Consider the following 18,492-nt stretch of genomic DNA (forward strand, 5'->3'; position numbering starts at 1 on the left):
GAGACCCCATTAGAATTCTGGGAATAAAGGTAACTGGTCCCAATAGATGCTTTATGCGTTGTAGGAAAAGTGATACATGTATAATTACCATGCACGTGGGACATAATATTTAATCAGTTATAAAGTTCTGGACTGGTAAGGTGCCTAATACTGGTATTTTCCTATATATCTTTATGGGGACAGAAAAGTCTGATAAGTATTGGGGTTTCTTTTCCAATATTTTCTGTTTTCTTGCCTTTTTTTCCTTCACTGTCATTGTATTTTTCAGTTTCTGTCCCTTTATTAAACCAAGTTCTCTGCCTATCTGTATTTCTTCTCTTCTCTGTTACACACCCACCACTGCTGTCATTTGGAGAAACTGTTGTTTTAGATGTTAAAGTGAGCAGATTCAATATCATGGGTTAAGTTTGAGCCCTAGTTTTATAATCATGCATTTTGAGAAGACAGTCTTCAGACTGGGAAAAATAAACTTTTCCACCCCGGTAACTACTGTAACAGTAACCATACCTTCAATTCTAGGAGAGGTCCTGAGATAAGAGTAGAGAATGTTAGGAGATACTTTCAAAGTCTTTAACTGGTAGAATACGAACTATATCCTGTTTTTCTAGCAGTAATAATAATAATAGCATTTTTATAGCACTTTAAAGATGCAAAGCACTTTACATATCTCAGCTGAGTGACTTAAATCTTAAGCTTTAAATCTAGAGGGTTTTCAAGTATTAAGTTTGGTGAAGTGGGTAGGAGTGATACCTATAAGGAGAGCCATGCAATAGTCCTGTATTTTCCTAAAAAGAAAGAACAACAAAATGCCAAATTACATGAGTGATTCAAATCAGCATGAACACTAGGAAAAATGTCAAGTAATTTCCTAGTATCTAACTTTCTTGTAGGCAGCTGGTTAGTTGAATTTGCCAGAATCAAATAAAACTTGTTTGTTTATGCTTTGAAAACAACTGAATTCTGAATCTGTTAAGGTTGTATTTTGCATTCTGATTGTATAAAGTATAAATTAATTTGAAACCATAAATATTTCAAAATTATTTAGTGGATTGGCCTCCTTAGTGCTAAGGAGGACAGAGTAATGGGTTCAGGTCCATGACAACAGGACCACAGTTTTGTGTGGAGAGCCACTTTTATGTAGCCACAGATTTTGTTCTGTTCTCCAACCAGCTCTCCTGTCAGTTCCATGTATTAACAAGGGAGAGAACAGGTAAATGGCATAGTGTAAACTCTAACCTCTAAGGGGAAAAACAGCTTAAGATACACAAGGTTGCAGGTTATACTTGAAAATTTTATTTCAAGTAATCTAAGCATCATAAGTATTTATCCTAATGTAAGGGTATTCCTACTTATTAGAAATATGATTTTGAAAGCTTTGACAGTAAGATGTTTCTTGAGCACAACCAAGAGCAAAGATAGCATTACCATATTTTTACCTAGTAAAATCTTGAGCAATATTGGTAAGCAACAGTATAACAAATACAATAAATACACAGTTTATTTGGCTTTGGAACTTGTAATCTCATTTACTACAACCTGCTATCCCAGAATCATCATGTTCCCAGGGGGTAGGATCATTGTCTTGCTCAGAAGGGACTGTGTCCCTTTCATGCCAAAACTGTTCCACATCGGGTAGGACAGGAATCTCCTTGTCTGTTTTCTCCTCACCAGACAGGGAAGATCCAGCCTTCTCTTTGTCTGATACAGATGGCAGGGGCTCTTGAGATGGGACATTATCTGAAATGACCTGTGAGTTACCGGCTGGTGTTTCTTGAGTGTCTGGGTCAGGTAGAGGCTTTTTTGATGTCAGCCATTTCCAGAAATCTTTGAAACCTTTGAATTCCTCAGACATCACTAAAAAAATAAAGGGGTTTGCAGACGAGATGGAAAACATAAGGACCTGAGATAAGGCTACGAAACCTTGAGGTGGAATGGGGCTTCCTGTCTTTAGATGCCATACCCACAGCCAAGCTATCCATTCTGGTAGCCACATGATGGCAGAGGTTATAGCAACACTTAACAACATCATTGTGAGTCGCCTAGATCGGATCTGGTTTCTTAGGTTTTGAGTCTTGGTTCCTCTGCGTTGGTACCGGCAATAAGACTTCCAAAAATACATCCCAGCGAAGAGCAAAGGGAGGAAAAATACAAGGAGAGGGTAGAGCTTACCGAATGTAGAAGTGAATTCCTGGGCCAGGGCTGGTACTTCCATAATGCACATCTCCACACCTTCGTGGTACCTAAGGGTACTAAAGAACCATTCGGGCAAGGGTAAGAGGCAGGCCGTGGCCCAGATGACAAGCAGCACTGTCCAGATCGTGCAGTTGTTGATATTTACTTGCTTGGCTGGGTTGCTTACATACATATAGCATGCCTTTGCTACCACAACAATTGTCAGACTCTTGGCTGCCATGCACGTGTGTGTGAACCAGTCAGAAGATTTGCAGACAAACCATCCCATATCCCAAACACCTTTGGAATATGCTGCTGCCCGCAGGGGTGCAGAGAATAGCAGAAGAAAGAGATCAGCTAGGCTGAGATTTAAAATCAGGGAGTTGATCATGGATGATTTTCCTTTCCAAGCACCATGTAGGAGGATGCCAATCACACACAGGTTCCCTGCAAAGCCTACTAAACAGATTGCCACCAAGAAAGCAGGAATGATGGATCTCCAGTCCTTGGAGTCAGAGGGCTGATAGCCACCTGCAAAGTGGAGTCTTGCTAATGAAGTGTTCATGGTGCTGAAGTTGGAGTCGGCTGAGTCTGCTGCTAGCACGGTCTTTTCTGTTAGGAACTCTCCCTTGTCAGCTAGCCCCTCCTCCAGATGTGTGTTCTTCAGCTCTTTTGCACAGGAAATACTCTTTCGTCAGATTTATCTAACACCACCCATTCAAGTCTCCCCTCCTTATTCCTTGTATTTGACCCTGGAAGACATTTGAATCAGAGCTGCGATAGCATGCTATACCTGCAACTCCAGTGATTGACATTCACCCTTGGAAGCAGGTTGGTTTTTTCTTATTAGCAAGTCTTAATAGCTCATATTATCAGTCCTGTGGAGTAATTAAAACAGCCTCTTCATAAATGATAGATAAGATAAGACACACGTTAAGCATATATGATACGTTCGTGGGGCTGCTGTGAGTAATCCATTTATTTGGTGAAAGCTGTAAAAGCCCCAGGGTCAATAAATGTTAACTGCCTTTAAACGCCCTAGCCTTTCAGACTAATACCTTCTACTTTCTTTCCACAGACATGAGCTTACCCCTGTCTCTATTGCCAAGCGTCTGGCTCTGACCAATTGCATACACAGAGCCCTTCAATCAAGTAATAGAACCAAGAAGAGAGTCCTGGGAGAAATTTAATCATGAACATTTCTGTATTTGTTCCAAAGATTGTGACTTCCTTACAGGTGTATAATTTAGTGTAGATATTCTAAATTAGAATTTTTAGTGCGATAGTTATGAAGGCAATTGAAATATTGAATCCCTTTAACCTCAGTAGTGTCCAGGAAACAGGACTTCACTGTTTTGCTGAATTTTCCATATATTTACTGATAAATATATAGGTACAGATAATTCTATATTTTTTCCCTACAGAAAAGAGAGAAGAAAAATGAAAAAAAAACATTTAAATAAGCTGCATTTAAGTATGCTATAAAGAAAAGAGAAATGACCTGTCTAAAAGTTATTAGAATGAAATTAGATTTTAGTATCAGTATGTTTAAATTTCACCATCAGCATTGATCCTGAGTAGTAAGCAGTGGCTATACTGTAGAGGGGCAGGAGCTACAATTGCTCCCTAACATACCTACCTTCCTTGAGTGGGGATTTAACTATTTTCTATTAACTATTAACTATTTAACTATTTTCAAAAATAGTTTCAAATACGTGGTGTGGTATAATGCAAAGAGATCTATACTAGTAGGCAGAAAGCCTGGGTTTAGTCATGGTTATGCTACCGAAAACCTGAATGATCTTGGACAAGCCGCATTTCTGGGTCTCAGTTTCTCCTATAAAGTGAAAGGGTTGGGTGATTTAAGGTCTCTTCTAGTTCTCAAATTCTTTGACATTTTTAAGTACCTTGTAGCTTTAGCATTCAGTAAAAACAAAAACAAGAAAACTGTGCTGCCTTTGTAGTGAAAATGTTTTTGTAATGTCAATTTTGTATTGCATACAGTGTGTTCATAGCCTCTGACCTGTTGATATAGATAGCCATATCTCTATATATAGAGAAAAAAACAGTTATGTGTGTGTGTATTATTGTTCAGTTGTTTCAATCACATTTGACTCTTTGTGAACTCTTTTGGAATTTTCTTGGCAAAGATACTAGAGTGTGGTTTGCCATTTCCTTCTCCAGCTTATTTCACAGATGAAGAAACTGAGGCAAACAGGATTAAGTCAGTTGTCCAGGGTCACATAGCTAGTAAATGTCTGAGATCAAATTTGAACTCATGAAGATGAGTCTTCGGATTCCACTGTGCCACTTAGCTGCCCTGTTTGTGTATTTATGTATATATGCATATATAAATGCACACGTGTATACATGTGTATGTGTGTATCTAAATGCATACATGAGTATAGCCACTGACCTTGTGCTAAACTGTTTTCTTCTTTTGAGGATCCATAAAAACACAGTTTGTGTATGTGTGTCTGTATGTGTGTCTGTGTATGTATACTTTATGACCATTTACCCATTTTCCAAATACTTAGCCAGGTATAGTTTGTGACCATGGAGCAGAGTGATGGTGCTACTGTTGACCAGTATGAAGATGGAACCTTATAGCTCTGACTTCATTCGGCACAGTGCTGTTACATAACAGAACTAACCTGTCTAAGGTCAGACTGTGTGCTTTTGTGATGACTCTTTAGATTTGGGACTGGGGGGAGGGGAGGGGTTTACATCAGTAGGGTGGTTGATAAGTGGGAAAAATAACCATATGTAGTCCATATCCATGTAGAGTATTTCCAGTGAAATAATGGATTTGGAGAAAATCCACAGAAGAAAGCAACTAAATTGTTTGAGGGCACAGAATAAATAGAGTAAGATTAGGCACTTTGGTCCCAAAAGATGAAGGCTAAGACCAAGGATATGCTGAAAGGGTACAAGATTGGTATTGGAAAATGGACTTTTTGCTGAATACCAGACATAGAAAGCACACTTTGAGAATCAAGATATTAAAGTTAGGACCAAAAAAATGGAAGTATTACTTTAACATAGCAGTTATAATATTTAGGGAAGTAATTATTCCAGACTGAAAATGTGAAGTTGAAGAAGTGTTTAATTTTGTGAAGACTAGACCATAATGGGTAATTAAAGAAGACCGCAAGGATGTTCTGAAGTATGTCATTTATTTATTTATTCATGCATTCATCTGCTTATTTATTTAATCATTCACTCATTCATTTATTTATTTTTCTTCTTATCTATCTATCTATTGAAATTGACAAGAAAGATAATCTCCACTCTCACCCTCACAACATTATATAGAAATTTCACAGTCAACTAGAGAACCTGTGTTTGAAACCTAACTCTCCCATTTATCACTTACTTGATCTTGGGCAAGGAAAACTTCTAAAATGGAGTGGGACTAGATGACTTTTGAGGACTCTTCCAGTTCTAAATATGTGATCCTATGAAATAAATCCTTCAGTCAACAAGCCCTTATTAAGTGTGAACTATGTGCCAGGTGCAACGAGGCAGAGATAGAAAAAATGAAATAATTCCTGTTCCCAAGGAGCTTACTATCTGGGGACTTGGGAAAGGGGCAATGTACAACTGTAAGTATCTGCAGAATAAATATATAGGTGATACTTGCAAATAAAGTGGGGAGGGAGGGAATAGTAGTTAGGTTAAGGAAAGGCTTCATGTAAAAGGTAGTTCTTGGGCTGTGTCTTTAAGAAGGAGGGATTTGATGAGGCAGTGATGAGCAGGGAGAGCATTCTAGGCATGGAAGATGAACAATGCAAAGCCAAAGGAGACCAGAGATGAAAAACTGAGGAACAGAGGTGACCAGTTTGTAGCTCACAGAGTGTGGGCAGGCTAGTAATGTATAATGAAGTTGGAGAAGTAGGTTAGGATGAACTCGAGTGCAGATTGAACCATAGTTTTTCTTATTTTTCGTGTGTGTGTGTGTGTGTGTGTTGTGTGTGTGTGTTTTGCAAGATGGCTAATATGGAAGTATGTTTTGTATGACTCACATGCATAATCAATATATTACTTGCCTTCTCAAGGGGGGGTGGAAAAGGGCAGGAGGGAGAAAATTTAGAGCTCAGAATTTTAAAAATGTTAAAATTTTTCTTACATGTAATTGGGAAATAGTTAACAAAATGAATAAAAATATATTAAAAAGAAAAGTAGATTAAGGCTTGGTTATAAAGGCTTTAAAATCCAAATAGAGGATTTATATATATTTTTTTTTCCTAGAGGCAAAAACGACCCAATGGAATTTCAGATTTTCTCTTAAGGAAAATCCCTTTGGCAAATGTATGGAGAATGGATTGGAGTGGAGAGAGACTTGAGGCAATTAGGTCATCGTCCAGGCAAGAGGTGATGGAGGCCTGAACCAAAGTAATGGTTGTATGAAGAGAGAGAAAGCATCAGATGTGAGAGATATGGAGGTAGAAACTACAAGATTTCCCAGCTAATTGATTGGTCATATGGAGTGAAGGACAGTAAGAAATTGAATTGCTGAGGTTATGAACCTGGGAAATTAGAAGAATGGTGGTTCCCTATTTGACAGAAATAAGAAAAGACAGGTGGACTTTGGGCATAAGATGAGTTCTGTTTTGTTATTCACTGTGGTTAAGTAGACCATAATAATAGTTGTTTTTCAAATGAGGACACAAATGAGATAATTGTAAAAAGTGTTTTGCAAACCTTAAAGTACTATATAAATGCTTTCATCCTGGACAGGATGGCCACGATGTTCTGTTATCTGGTGAGATCTTGGCCTCAGTGACAGCAAGTATGAGAAAGTATGAGTATGAGAAAAAGAGGTCCAGAATGAGGAAAAGTTTATTCACTATAGAATAGGAATTCTTGAGGGCTCAATGGAAAGGATGGGCAGGGTTGGAATTGAGAAGGATGATGATGAGAGAACAAGAGATTGGCTTATGAATACTTTACTGTTAGGTATCTGGTAATTAAGTAATGATAGGTAGAATAATATGTGGTGGGAGTTTGATAGCCATGTAGGGGTAGTTGGAGGAGCAGATAAATTGTCATTAACACAGTCTTCATGGAGATGGTGTTGCTGTGGGGTTAAGGCCTGGGGACTTGAGTCTTGGTTGCTCCTCCTGGTAGTTGGGGGTAGGTCAGGGTGGGGAATATGTCACAGGCAGAATATTTGTGGGAAAGGAACTAACAGTTGGGGAGATTAGGAAAGGCCTCATGAAGAAAGTGACACTTGCACGGTGCTTTGTAAGAAGCTAGAGATTGTAAGAAGAATAGGTGAGGAAGAAGTACATTCTAGGTATGGGAGATGGCCTGTGTAAATGCGTGAAGACTGGCATGTGAGGAACAGCGGGAAGATTGTTTTGTCTAGACTGGACCGCGTGAAAGGGAGTGATGCATGATAAGGCTGAGGAGGTAGGTTGGAGCCAGGTTCCAGAACGCTTAGAAATAGTAGAGTAGAGAGCCACTAGAATTTGTTGTATTTAGGATATATGCAGAATAACTATATAGTGATCTGGGGAGTTGTACTGACTGGGGGAATCAGGAAAGGCTTGAGTTGAGATGTTAAGGGAGGTAGGGGTTCCAAGAGGCAGTAAGAGCAGGAAGAGGAGGAAGAGCATTCCAGGCCCAGAAATTCCTTCAGCTGTGTGAAGGCATGCAGATTCATATATAGTAAATATGGTTCCTGTCTAGTAACTAGCAAGTGGCTCTGTAGAGTATGGTGGGGAGTATTGGATAATAAGCCTACAAAGAGACTGAAGCCAGATTGTGAAAAGCTTCAAATGTCACGCATTAGTAAATCCATCTAAATTTAAGTTATAACTTTGTTAGATCAGTGTTTGGTGATTTAGGTATTGACCTAGCTATTTAAAACGCTTTTAATGAATTTTGGGTAGTTCACATTCTGCCCTCTTCCATCCCACTTTGTTTTTGAATCATTTCCATCTAAAGATAGGTTAGTTCATATGCTAAAAAACAAAACAAAACAAAACAACCCCCCCCCAAACACCTCAAATCACCCAGAAGTGTGCCATTTTTCTTATTGTATTTACGATACAAAATTTATTGTCTCCTGGTATTTTCACATTTTAAAACATAAGATTAAAATATTGTGAGCACCAATATGTTTTCTGAGAACTTAATATGCCAACATATAGATTACATTAATTTTGGTTATTGACTCTAATGATAGATGTTTTAGAAGTGAGGATACAAATGAGACAGCTGTAAAAAAAGCTTTGTAAATTTAAAGAATTTTATAGAGGCCAACTATTATTATACAATTTACTTCATATTGCTAGTGCTAAAGATTTTGAGATATGCTGATTCTGTAACAAGTAGGATGCATAGGGTAAAACATTCATGTTAAGTAGATTTAATAGAATCTTAGGGGTGCAAAGGACTTTACAGGACATTGAACACGAATCCAGCTCTCCCTTCTCTGTCTCCCTCTCCACATCCCCCGATGTAAGAACCTCCTCTCTAACATCCCTGACAACTGGTCTTTTTTAACCTGTCCTTCGACTCTTAAAGTGATAAGGACCTCCGCTGTTAGCTCTAATTGTCAGCAAGTTCTTTCTTATACAGCTAGGTCCTGATTAGTGCAAAGAATGAATCCCCTGAAGTGGTCTCATTAATTGAATTTGCACTGCATATTCCATTGGACTAGAACTATATATTTAATTTATTTGTTTCGCTGTGGAACTGCCATCCATTACTATTTCCCCCCCCTTTGGAATATTAGAACACCCAAATACATTTCTCCCTTTCCACAAAGCAAACTTCAAGCTATTTGAAGACAGTAATTTTGCCCTACTTCTCCCTCAGAAAATTCATTTGGTCTCATAAGAATCACTTTTTACTCCTTTTTATTCATTCAGCGCAAGTGTTAATTTTTATGGCATAATTTAGCTTTTTCTTTGAAAAGCATTCACTTTAACAAAACAAAAGACAAGATCACAAGCTGTGGGATGCAGTTGTATTAAAGAGAGTGATAGGAATGCTTCCCTTTGGTGTGTGATATTTAGTTATAAGGGAGTATGAACTATGTTTCTTTGAGTGAATTTGGAGTGACCTCTGTGGGTCTTACTGTTCAAACTGGATGAGATGATCCTGAGAACTGGAGTAAGCAAGTGGGCTGAAGCTGAAGAAGAATTGGATTCAGGAAGGAGGAAACCAGTAAAAAGTAGGAGTTAAGAGTTATTGGGAATATGTAAAGAAGAAAGAGCTTGAAACTCTTTCCCCCAAATCCTTGCCTATATCATTTACCTTAATTTCAAGAAGTAAGAGGTACTCCTCTCTCTTCAGAAGCCATCCTGAAACTATGCAGAACCCAAAATTTCTCCTCTAGTTAGGACTGGCATTGGTTGGCCCACCCTCTATCTTCCAGCAACCCCCACCCAAATTAGGGACCTAGTGACCCTGCATATTTTGCTTCTAAAATTCTTTGGATTGAATTAAGCCTGACTGTCTCTTCTTGCCAATGTCTTAAGTTCACCACTCTTACCCTGCTACAACAGCAATCTTACTTCTCCTTTCCATAATTATAGTTTGGATTAAATCCAAGGCAATGGATGTTTTCCCCCCTAATGTTGAGATAAGTCATGATTCCAAAGGAGAGCTCAAAGGATTTTAGGAGCTGTAAGATTACAAGAAGCCTTAGCACCCACCTGTCTTTTTGTTCTGCTCTGTTTAACTATAAGATACAACCAAGTTGGAGCTAACTCCTTACAACTAGGCATTCAGTTTTTGAAGGTATGTAGACAAAGCAAGTCAACAGCTTTCGATCATTAGTTTTGATCATTACTAGATCTATCATCTAATAAGCTAAATACTTTCATAAATGTAAGTACTCCCTTCGATGTGGATTGCAGTCTTTCTGTGCCTTCTCAAGTAGGGCTGTGTGATTCCTGCTATCTTGATTTGACTTTGCTTAGATGTCTCCATTTTTCTAAATAACTTTCTAAAAGTCAATGCTTTTGCTTTGTTCACACAACACTAAGTCGGAAAAAACAAATCTATATTTAAAAAATAAAATTTTAAAACAATTTTTGTATGAGTCAGTGCTGAAACATTACAAAGGACTATAGGTATTCTGAAATAAATTTCAGGGTTCATCAGACTACTAAAGTACAGTGAAAACAGGCTTCTTTCTTAGCTCAGTTCAAAGGATTGAAGGAATAGCCCATGCTTTTCAAGTTTTGTCCCTAGAAAACAGAGAAGCTGAAAAATTTCCAATCCCAATGTCCTATTAATCAAAATATTCCCTGCCAAGGGGTACTCAAAGGACCCACCCATAACTGCCTTGAAGCGAATTAGGATTAGTTACAAATTTGTGAAATAAAAGGTTGGGGAGAACTCATTACTTTCCTTCCTTTCCTTACCTTCATTCTCCCCATTGTATGAGCATGGTCAGAATGTTCCATGTAAAGCTATGAGTTAGAGGAGATAAGAGTTAATTAGTGGCTGTTCTTGGCACAAGAAGACAAATGGTCTTTAGTTTTGTAATTTTTCCCCCTTAGCTTTCGAAGGTCAGTTTACTGGTTGTGATGCATTGGAAGAATTTGTTTCTTTGCTTACTCACCCTCTCTGTATCCTTCTCTCTGGGCGCGCTCTATTTCCCTTTGCCTACTTTTCCTTCACTTGCACTGTTTTTGAGAGAAGAAACTTTGTCTCTTCAAGTTGCATTTCCCCCCCCTCCACGGAAGCCAGGATACATGTTTCAGCTTTGTTTAGTACCTACCAGTGGGCAATCAGTGCATGCACACACTGCCTCATCAGTAAAACTGGAAAGGAATTGTAAGCATAAGTATGGCCCAATAAGTTACCCAAAGGCTTGGGAACTAAAAGTCTTTAAAGCATTCTTTAAGACCCTTCTAACAGACAGAAGTTTAAGGAAATAAAATTTAACAAATATTAGTATTGTATGCAAAGTCCTGTACCCTGTACTGAAGATAGACAATAAGAAAAACGGTTCTTGCCTTTAAAGAGTTTACATTCTACTGGGGCAGAGGATAGCTTTCAAGCTTCATACAGTTGAGTAAATAGTATAATTTGAGGGAGAGGACACTAACAGCAAGGGAATCAGAAAGGGCTTCCTTCAGAAGTAGCACCTGGATTGAGCCTTGTAGGAAGCTAAAGCAAGAAAAGTTGTCCGTATATCACAAGTGGACTACATATTTTCTAGGTTATCTATTCCCTGGGCTCTGCATTAGCCACTGAGCTTCTGATCCCAGGGCCAACCTGAACAGAGATCTGTAACAGAGGTGGATATGTGTGTGTTTGTGGTTGATACAGGCTCTGTGTGTGTGTGTGTGTGTGTGTGTGTGTGTGTGAGAGAGAGAGAGAGAGAGATACAGAAACAAATACAGAGAAGGGAGAAATAGAGAAGAGAGACAAGAGTTGATCTCTGCACACCAAGTTATTTTTATTAATTATCCTGTATTATTCTTGTCATTCTTTTCATTAGTAACAGTTAATAGAAAATTGGTTATGAAGCCCCATTTTATGCAGTGAGTAAGGGAACTTAATTCATGTTCTTGGTCAAGTCTAAGGAACTTGGTTTTAGGTCCCCTTTTGACCTTCCCTCTTAGCATATTCTATCCCTTTATAGCAAAGGATTACTCAGAATGCAACAAAATCATCAAAATTAACAAAAATCAATTATCTTTACCTGGAGGTAAAACCCCTTATAAAAGTTCAGACAGCAAACAAATACATTTTATATTGAGTGAGAAGCTTGTGAGGTAGCAATGCCAGTTGGCCAGGCAGGAATAAACAGGGCAGAGAAGAGTGATGGTGGGATAATTTAACTATATTTTAAGCATACCCAACAGGTATATAGGCAAACAGCAAATTCTGTGCAGGGATATCACTCCTTAAGTGGGTCAATAACCAGAAAATCTCCTATCCCTCATGATTCTGTTCAGTTCTGTATTCAGGTAGCTACAGCCTTCCTTGCCATCAGCTCACCATTGTTGTGCACCCACTCCTGTTTCTTTCCTCCCCACAGAGAGTGAAATTCCTCACGTTTCACTATCCTTTTAAGGCTTCCATCCTCATGATCCTTTTCTTCCTCCTTCCAGCTGGGAAAAACTTCACTTGTCATCAATTCCTTTGCCAAGAAGAGGCTACAGATATGTTGTTAATACAATGAAATCCACAGCATTTCAGTATTTTAGAAGAAGCAACTTGGTTTAGGGGCTCAAAGGCAAACATGGCTATTTTAGTTTCAACTTTGCCATTAATGAGCAATGCCACATTAGGCAAGTCACCTAACCTTGCTGTTTCAGTTTCACCAATGAGTCAAATATCAAATACCTACCCTATAGAACTCATGGGGAGATAAACTGAGGTAATAGTGCTGGGAAAAAGCGATTTGAGATCAATAATACTACTCATTGATCGGGGATGGTTTTGGATATGAGGCCAAAATTGTTTTATTCAAGGTGTCAATCTTTATCAATCAAGCCAGGAGCATTTATTAAATAGCACCTGCTATGTGCTGAAGTGTGCTAGGAACTAGAGATACAAATTCAAAGAATGAAACAATCCTTGTTTCCCAGAAATTTGCAATCGAATGAGGGAGACAAAAAAGACATATAAAATATATACAGTATAACTATAAAAAGAACAAATACCAGATGGTTTGGGAGGGAGGCTGCTAGCGGTTGTGGGGATTAGCAAAGATTTCATTCAGAAGATAGTGCTTGAGTTGTGTCTTAAAGGAAGAGACATAGAGTATGTGGAAAGGAAACTGAGTAAAGACTACATGGTTTCTTCTCTGTATTAGTTTCCTTAGAAGGTAGGGTAGGAGAGCTGGAAGCTTCAAGTGGCAAAAGGGGGCTGTGGAATGGCGAGTGAGCGAGCTAAGACAGTAAGCATAAACTCCGCTTTCTAAAGATTTGACAGGGAAAGGAATAAGAAGGGTGAGGTGGTTGCTTGGAGGTAAAAAAAATTGATGGAAGGATTTTTTTTTTTTAAGATGAATAGACCCTCTGAGCATTTGTTAGAAGGGAGGCAATCAGCATAGAGAAGGAAAAATTAAAATGGAAAGTTTTATTTGCTTAAGCCCAGAATATCATATAATTATTTCATTGAAGAGTTTGGACTAGACAAGTGTTATGTAAGTAATTCTTGTTACTATAATTTTCCCTTGTTCATTACTTGTTCAAACAAGTAATTATAAAAATATCTCAATTTATATGGTATTTTTAACTTTTCAAAAAACTTTTTTTCACAACATTGATTTTTTACAACTCTACAGTTACCTATCTTTCTCTAAACCTTTTTTTTTTTCTCCAGGAATAATAAGGGCAAAGAAAGTTGCCTCCTGTTTTGTAGAGGAAAAAAATGGAGCTGCAGTTAAGGTTGGGGGATTAAGTTTCATTAATCATGAAATCCACTAGGTGGCAGAGTAACTTCACACGTGTTTTAAACATTAAAATTCTCAAAGTTGTTCAGGCCAGGAAAGGTGCTGCCAACGTGTCCTGCAAATCAATTCTAATTAAAGTGTTTACATTCTTTGTAGAAGATAAGTGTGAATATGCCCTTTTATTCCCTCCTGCATGTCAGCACTTGAAGTAACTTGGGCAGTCTTCCCACTCCCTCTTTCATACATCCTTCATTTAAAAAACAAACGCAAAAACTGTATACGACGGCAAAATGCAAAACTTTAAGTACTTAGGAAAAGGGAGATGAATCTGGGCCTTGGCTATTGACAACTTACAAGACTGACTAAGAAATATGACTTTTTGGGAGAACTATGTGTTTTGAGGATATCTTGCAGTTTACCTCTGTGTTCAGTAGGCCTGCTTTATTAATTGACATTATTGTGAATGTAGGTCTATATAAATATGCGTTGTTGCTCTTCCTTGTCCAGAGACTACAGTTTCACTTTTCAGCTTGCTCTCAGAACCTAGATAGGGCAGGTGGCATTGTCCTACCTAACAGGGTTGGTCATGGTTACATATCTATAAATTGTTTGCCATGGTGCTGGACACACAACAGACACTATTCTTCCTTTCACTTTACCATTTTATACAGAAAGACATGGGACCGCAGAGACTAATTGATGAAGCTCATTTAGCTATTCAATTAAACAGGCATATATTAGCTAGTTAATTAAAGAGATGAAAGTAGCACCTAGGTGTCCAGACTTGCAGCCCTTGACTTTTCTCACTCACTCCAAATCACATTGCTCTTTTATCTGTTGCTTGGGTTGGGGGAGGTGGGAAGCAAACAAAAGTAGAATATTGGGTTAGATCCTGTTCTTAATTCCTTGATTAAAAAAACTCCTTTAAACTCATTTAATCTATTATTATTATTATGTTACTTTTTATTGAAAATCTTTCTGATGAAGGTATGTTTGCATGTGGTGGGTCATAGAAACCCCTAGTTAGAAAGACAGTTAATAGCAGCAGTATTGAGCCAATGAGGATTCGGGTACTAGCCCTTCATTCAAAAGTTTGAAATGCTCTTTAGGATCTGGTACCCCATTCTGTGAGATAAGTCTCCAAGTTTGGAAAGTCTGATCTATTCAACAAATGTTTATTGAACACTTACTTAAAAAAAAAAAACATCGATGATGGGGCAGCTAGGTTGTGGCACAGTAGATAGAGTTCTGGCCTTGGAGTCAGGAGGACCTGAGTTCAGATCTGACCTCAGACACTTACTTGACACTTAACTAGCTGTGTGACCCTGGGCAAGTCACTTAACCCTGATTGCCTCGCCAAAAAGTAACAAAACAAAAATATAATTGATGACTTAAAAAAACAACAACAATAGTTATTTCAGGTACCTTTCCTCTATACTCTACCCTACCACCACAACAGAAATCTATCCTGTCACAAAGAAAAAGGTAAGCAAAATCAACTGACAACCCCAGTGTCTGACATAATATTCAGCATTCAGCACTCTTCCTCTCCACCAAGAAGGGGAAATGGTATTTGATCCACTGTTCTTTAGATTCCATGGCTGTCAATGCCTTCAATCTGAGTTCAGCTGCTTTTTAATGTTGCTTTCATTTACATGGTTGTACTCACTGGGCAGAAGGTTCCTTACCTTCCTGTGCAACAATGGCGTAGGTTCTTAAGGAATGAACGCCTGAGGACAGATATGCGCGCTGTCCAGGCATGAACAGCAGATGGGGCCAACTTGGGCAGCTTGTGACTGGGAAGCTGAGTATAATATTTTTGTCATCTGACTAAGTAATAGGTTGAATTTTTAACTTTTCATCCAAGCACCTTGGGTGCAGTGGACAAAGGTCAGGAAGACCTGGATTAAGTTATAATTCTAAAATCAACCATTTGACCATGGGCAAATCTCTTAACCTCTGAGTACTCCAAGCAACACTCTCTAAGACTTTGACTTACAGTTGAGTTGCCAATGTGTGTCTGTGGAGGGAGTGGAACACCTAATCTGACAGTGCTGGTGTATCAGCAAGCATTTATTAAGTACCTACTATGTCCCAGGAACTGTGCTAGGTACTGAGGATACAGAGAAAAAATTAAACGGTCTTTATCCTCAAGGAGCTTACATTGTATCAGGGGAGATATCACGTATGGGCGAAGAGTACAGACAAGATATAGGGAGCAATTTCAATGGTATAGGGAATTCTCAGGTGAGGAAACTTTCTTACAAAATAGGTCAGCAACTAACAATAGCCTTAGAGAGTTTCCTGGAATTGAGGGGTTAAGTGACTTGCCAAAGATCAAACAACCAGTATGTGTCAAGAGAAGAGGCTCAAACCAAGGTCTTTCTGGCTCTGAAACTAGGTTTCTATCCACTATGCCACATGAGATATATACTAAATAATACTAGGTAATATTTGGGAGATGATTCTCACGTCTGGGAGATCAGGAAGGGCCTTATGTAGAATATGATGCTTGAGATATTGTCCTGAAAGGTCCTGAAGTTAATTTGGTTGGGGAGACAAGACATACACATGCACATTGTTATATAAATAGCAATGCTCTATCACTTTAATGGATCTGCTGCCTCACCAGTGTGGGTAGTTCCTCATATGTTGCAAATCTTAACTCGGCCATACCTTCTCCTCCCCTCTAGTTCCTCTCCTTTTCCTCTCACAAAGAGTCCATAGAGATATCTACCCAGTATGTAGTGGGTCTTCCTGTAGGCTTTCGTATTCTATGGACACCAGTGCAGTACTTAAGCTGTCCATCTCTTGCTTCCATTATGTGACTGGCCCATCTTCCTTTTCTGATGTGTTCTGGATTGGTGGTGTCAAACTCAGAAATGGGCCACTGAACTGCACATAGAGATCCCTGTGACTGCATAGAAAACCATATACTAACATTATCTGTGTTCTGTTGTGTTTTTATTTATATTGTTAGATATTTCCTACTTACAATTTAATCTGGTTTGGGGAGCCCTGGGAGTGGGGAGTGTGTTTGACATCTCTCTTCTGGATGACATTTTTTGCATTACAACTTGTGTACTAGTCACCTCTGGGATTTTTATATATACACACACATACATACATATACATATACATACACACATATATATAACAGCCTTACGTGTGCCTTCCATGCATCTTTCCATTATCCTTGGGGTCACCTAGAGATTTTGAATCTTATGAGATTATGGAGTACTGCAATTCATATGTGTGTGTGTATATGTGCATGCACACACACATATATACATGGATGCATGTGTGTATACACATATATGTGTGTGTATATATATACACACACACACACACATATATATACACACACACACACACACACACACATATATATATATATATATATATATTTGCCAAAAGAATATTGATGTTTAAAAGATGGGCTTTTGTCTCAGGGGATCATTTGCAATTATTAAAAGTGCTGCATGATTACCCAAATGCCATCTAAACTGCACTGTTCCTCAAATTCAGTATTCGAATTTAGCCTAAATCATTGTCTATCTGCTTTGTGTGTTCAATATATAGATACTAACGGACTACCTCAATGGACTGCCTATGCAGCTACATATGTGAATAGATAGTCACTCTTCTTCATCCATTTGGTTTTGCTTGTATGGATTATTAGTTCAGTTTCTTGTGAGTGGTGATGAATTGCATCAAAGAGGTTCAGTAGTATTTTCAGCCTTGATGCATCAGCACAATATGATATGCAAATAGTAGCATCTGGACAATTGTACCATATTCAGAAGATTCTTCTTCCATTTGCTAGCTATGTGACCCTAAGGAAGTCACTTAACCTCTGCCTACCTAACTTTCCTCATATGTAATAGAGAAAATAGCCACCTATTTTCCAGAGCTGTTGTGAGAATAAGATGAGATAGTGATTGTAAAGTACTTACAAACCTTAATGCACAATATAGAATTATTATCATTGTTCTGTGCAGGGCATTCCCCATGACACAGGCAAATACCTTTAATGAACCTACATTTTTCTGTTTTATGCTTCACCATATTGAAACAGAGGGTCATTGAACAAAGTTATTTCTCCTGTTTTATCTGTCAATTTCATATGATATTAACACAAGCAAAGAGAGTCTTTGTTGGATGAGAATCTTTGAAGATTGAATTCTGCTCTCCCAAGTCAAATTTAAAAAAAATCATTCACAGTAAACATAGGAACTTGTGTCTTTATAAATTTTTAAATCAATCGTGTGACTTTTCAAAAATATGTTCTATTGTAGAAAACCATCTGCAAGAGTCTATGTGTTCCTTTCTTATCTTTTAATCAAAGATTTCCTCAATGTATATTTAGATCATTCACAAAGTTTTATAGAGATAAGAAAATAGACATGTGAGTCAGTAGTTGTTAATGTCCTCTTTTTCCATTCTTAAATTTGTTTTAATTTTTAAAAAATGTGAACTTACAAAATACCAAATAAGATAAGCATTTCCATTCACTTTTTAAACATTTAAAAAAATAAAAAATCTGACTTATCAAATACCAAAAACAATATTTCCTTCACTATGCATTAGCTTGTATATCTTCTTACATTTCTCTGAAACTGTCCCTTTTGTAATTTCTTACAGTGTAATAATATTACTTTTGTTGTTGTTGTTGTTATTCAGTCATTGCAGTTGTGTCCAACTCTTTGTGACTCCATTTTGGGGTTTTCCTGGCAGAGATCCTTAAGTGGTTTGCTGTTTCCTTCAGCTCATTTAACAGATGAGGAAACTGAGGCAAACAAAGTTAAGTGACTTGTCCAGGGTCACACAGTTAGTGTCTGAGGTCAGATTTGAACTCAGGAAGGTGAATCATCCTGACTCCAGGCGCAGCACTCTATTTACTGCACTACTTAGCTTCCCTTTCAGTCAGTTAATAAATATTTATT

At 38.1% G+C, this 18,492-nt stretch overlaps 1 protein-coding gene across 1 annotated transcript; it reads right to left on the minus strand.

Moving 5' to 3' along the window:
• Window positions 1-1,522: 1,522 nt before the first annotated feature.
• Window positions 1,523-2,770, minus strand: GPR151 (G protein-coupled receptor 151). The gene has a single exon (XM_078150509.1). It carries the CDS (start codon window positions 2,735-2,737, stop codon window positions 1,523-1,525), a length of 1,215 nt encoding a protein of 404 aa, XP_078006635.1. The 5' UTR covers window positions 2,738-2,770.
• Between the last annotated feature and the right edge of the window lie 15,722 nt (window positions 2,771-18,492).

This window comes from Phascolarctos cinereus, unplaced genomic scaffold, assembly GCF_003287225.1.
Source record: "Phascolarctos cinereus isolate Bilbo 61053 unplaced genomic scaffold, phaCin_HiC Scaffold_2;HRSCAF=192, whole genome shotgun sequence".
Lineage (NCBI taxonomy): Eukaryota > Metazoa > Chordata > Mammalia > Diprotodontia > Phascolarctidae > Phascolarctos > Phascolarctos cinereus.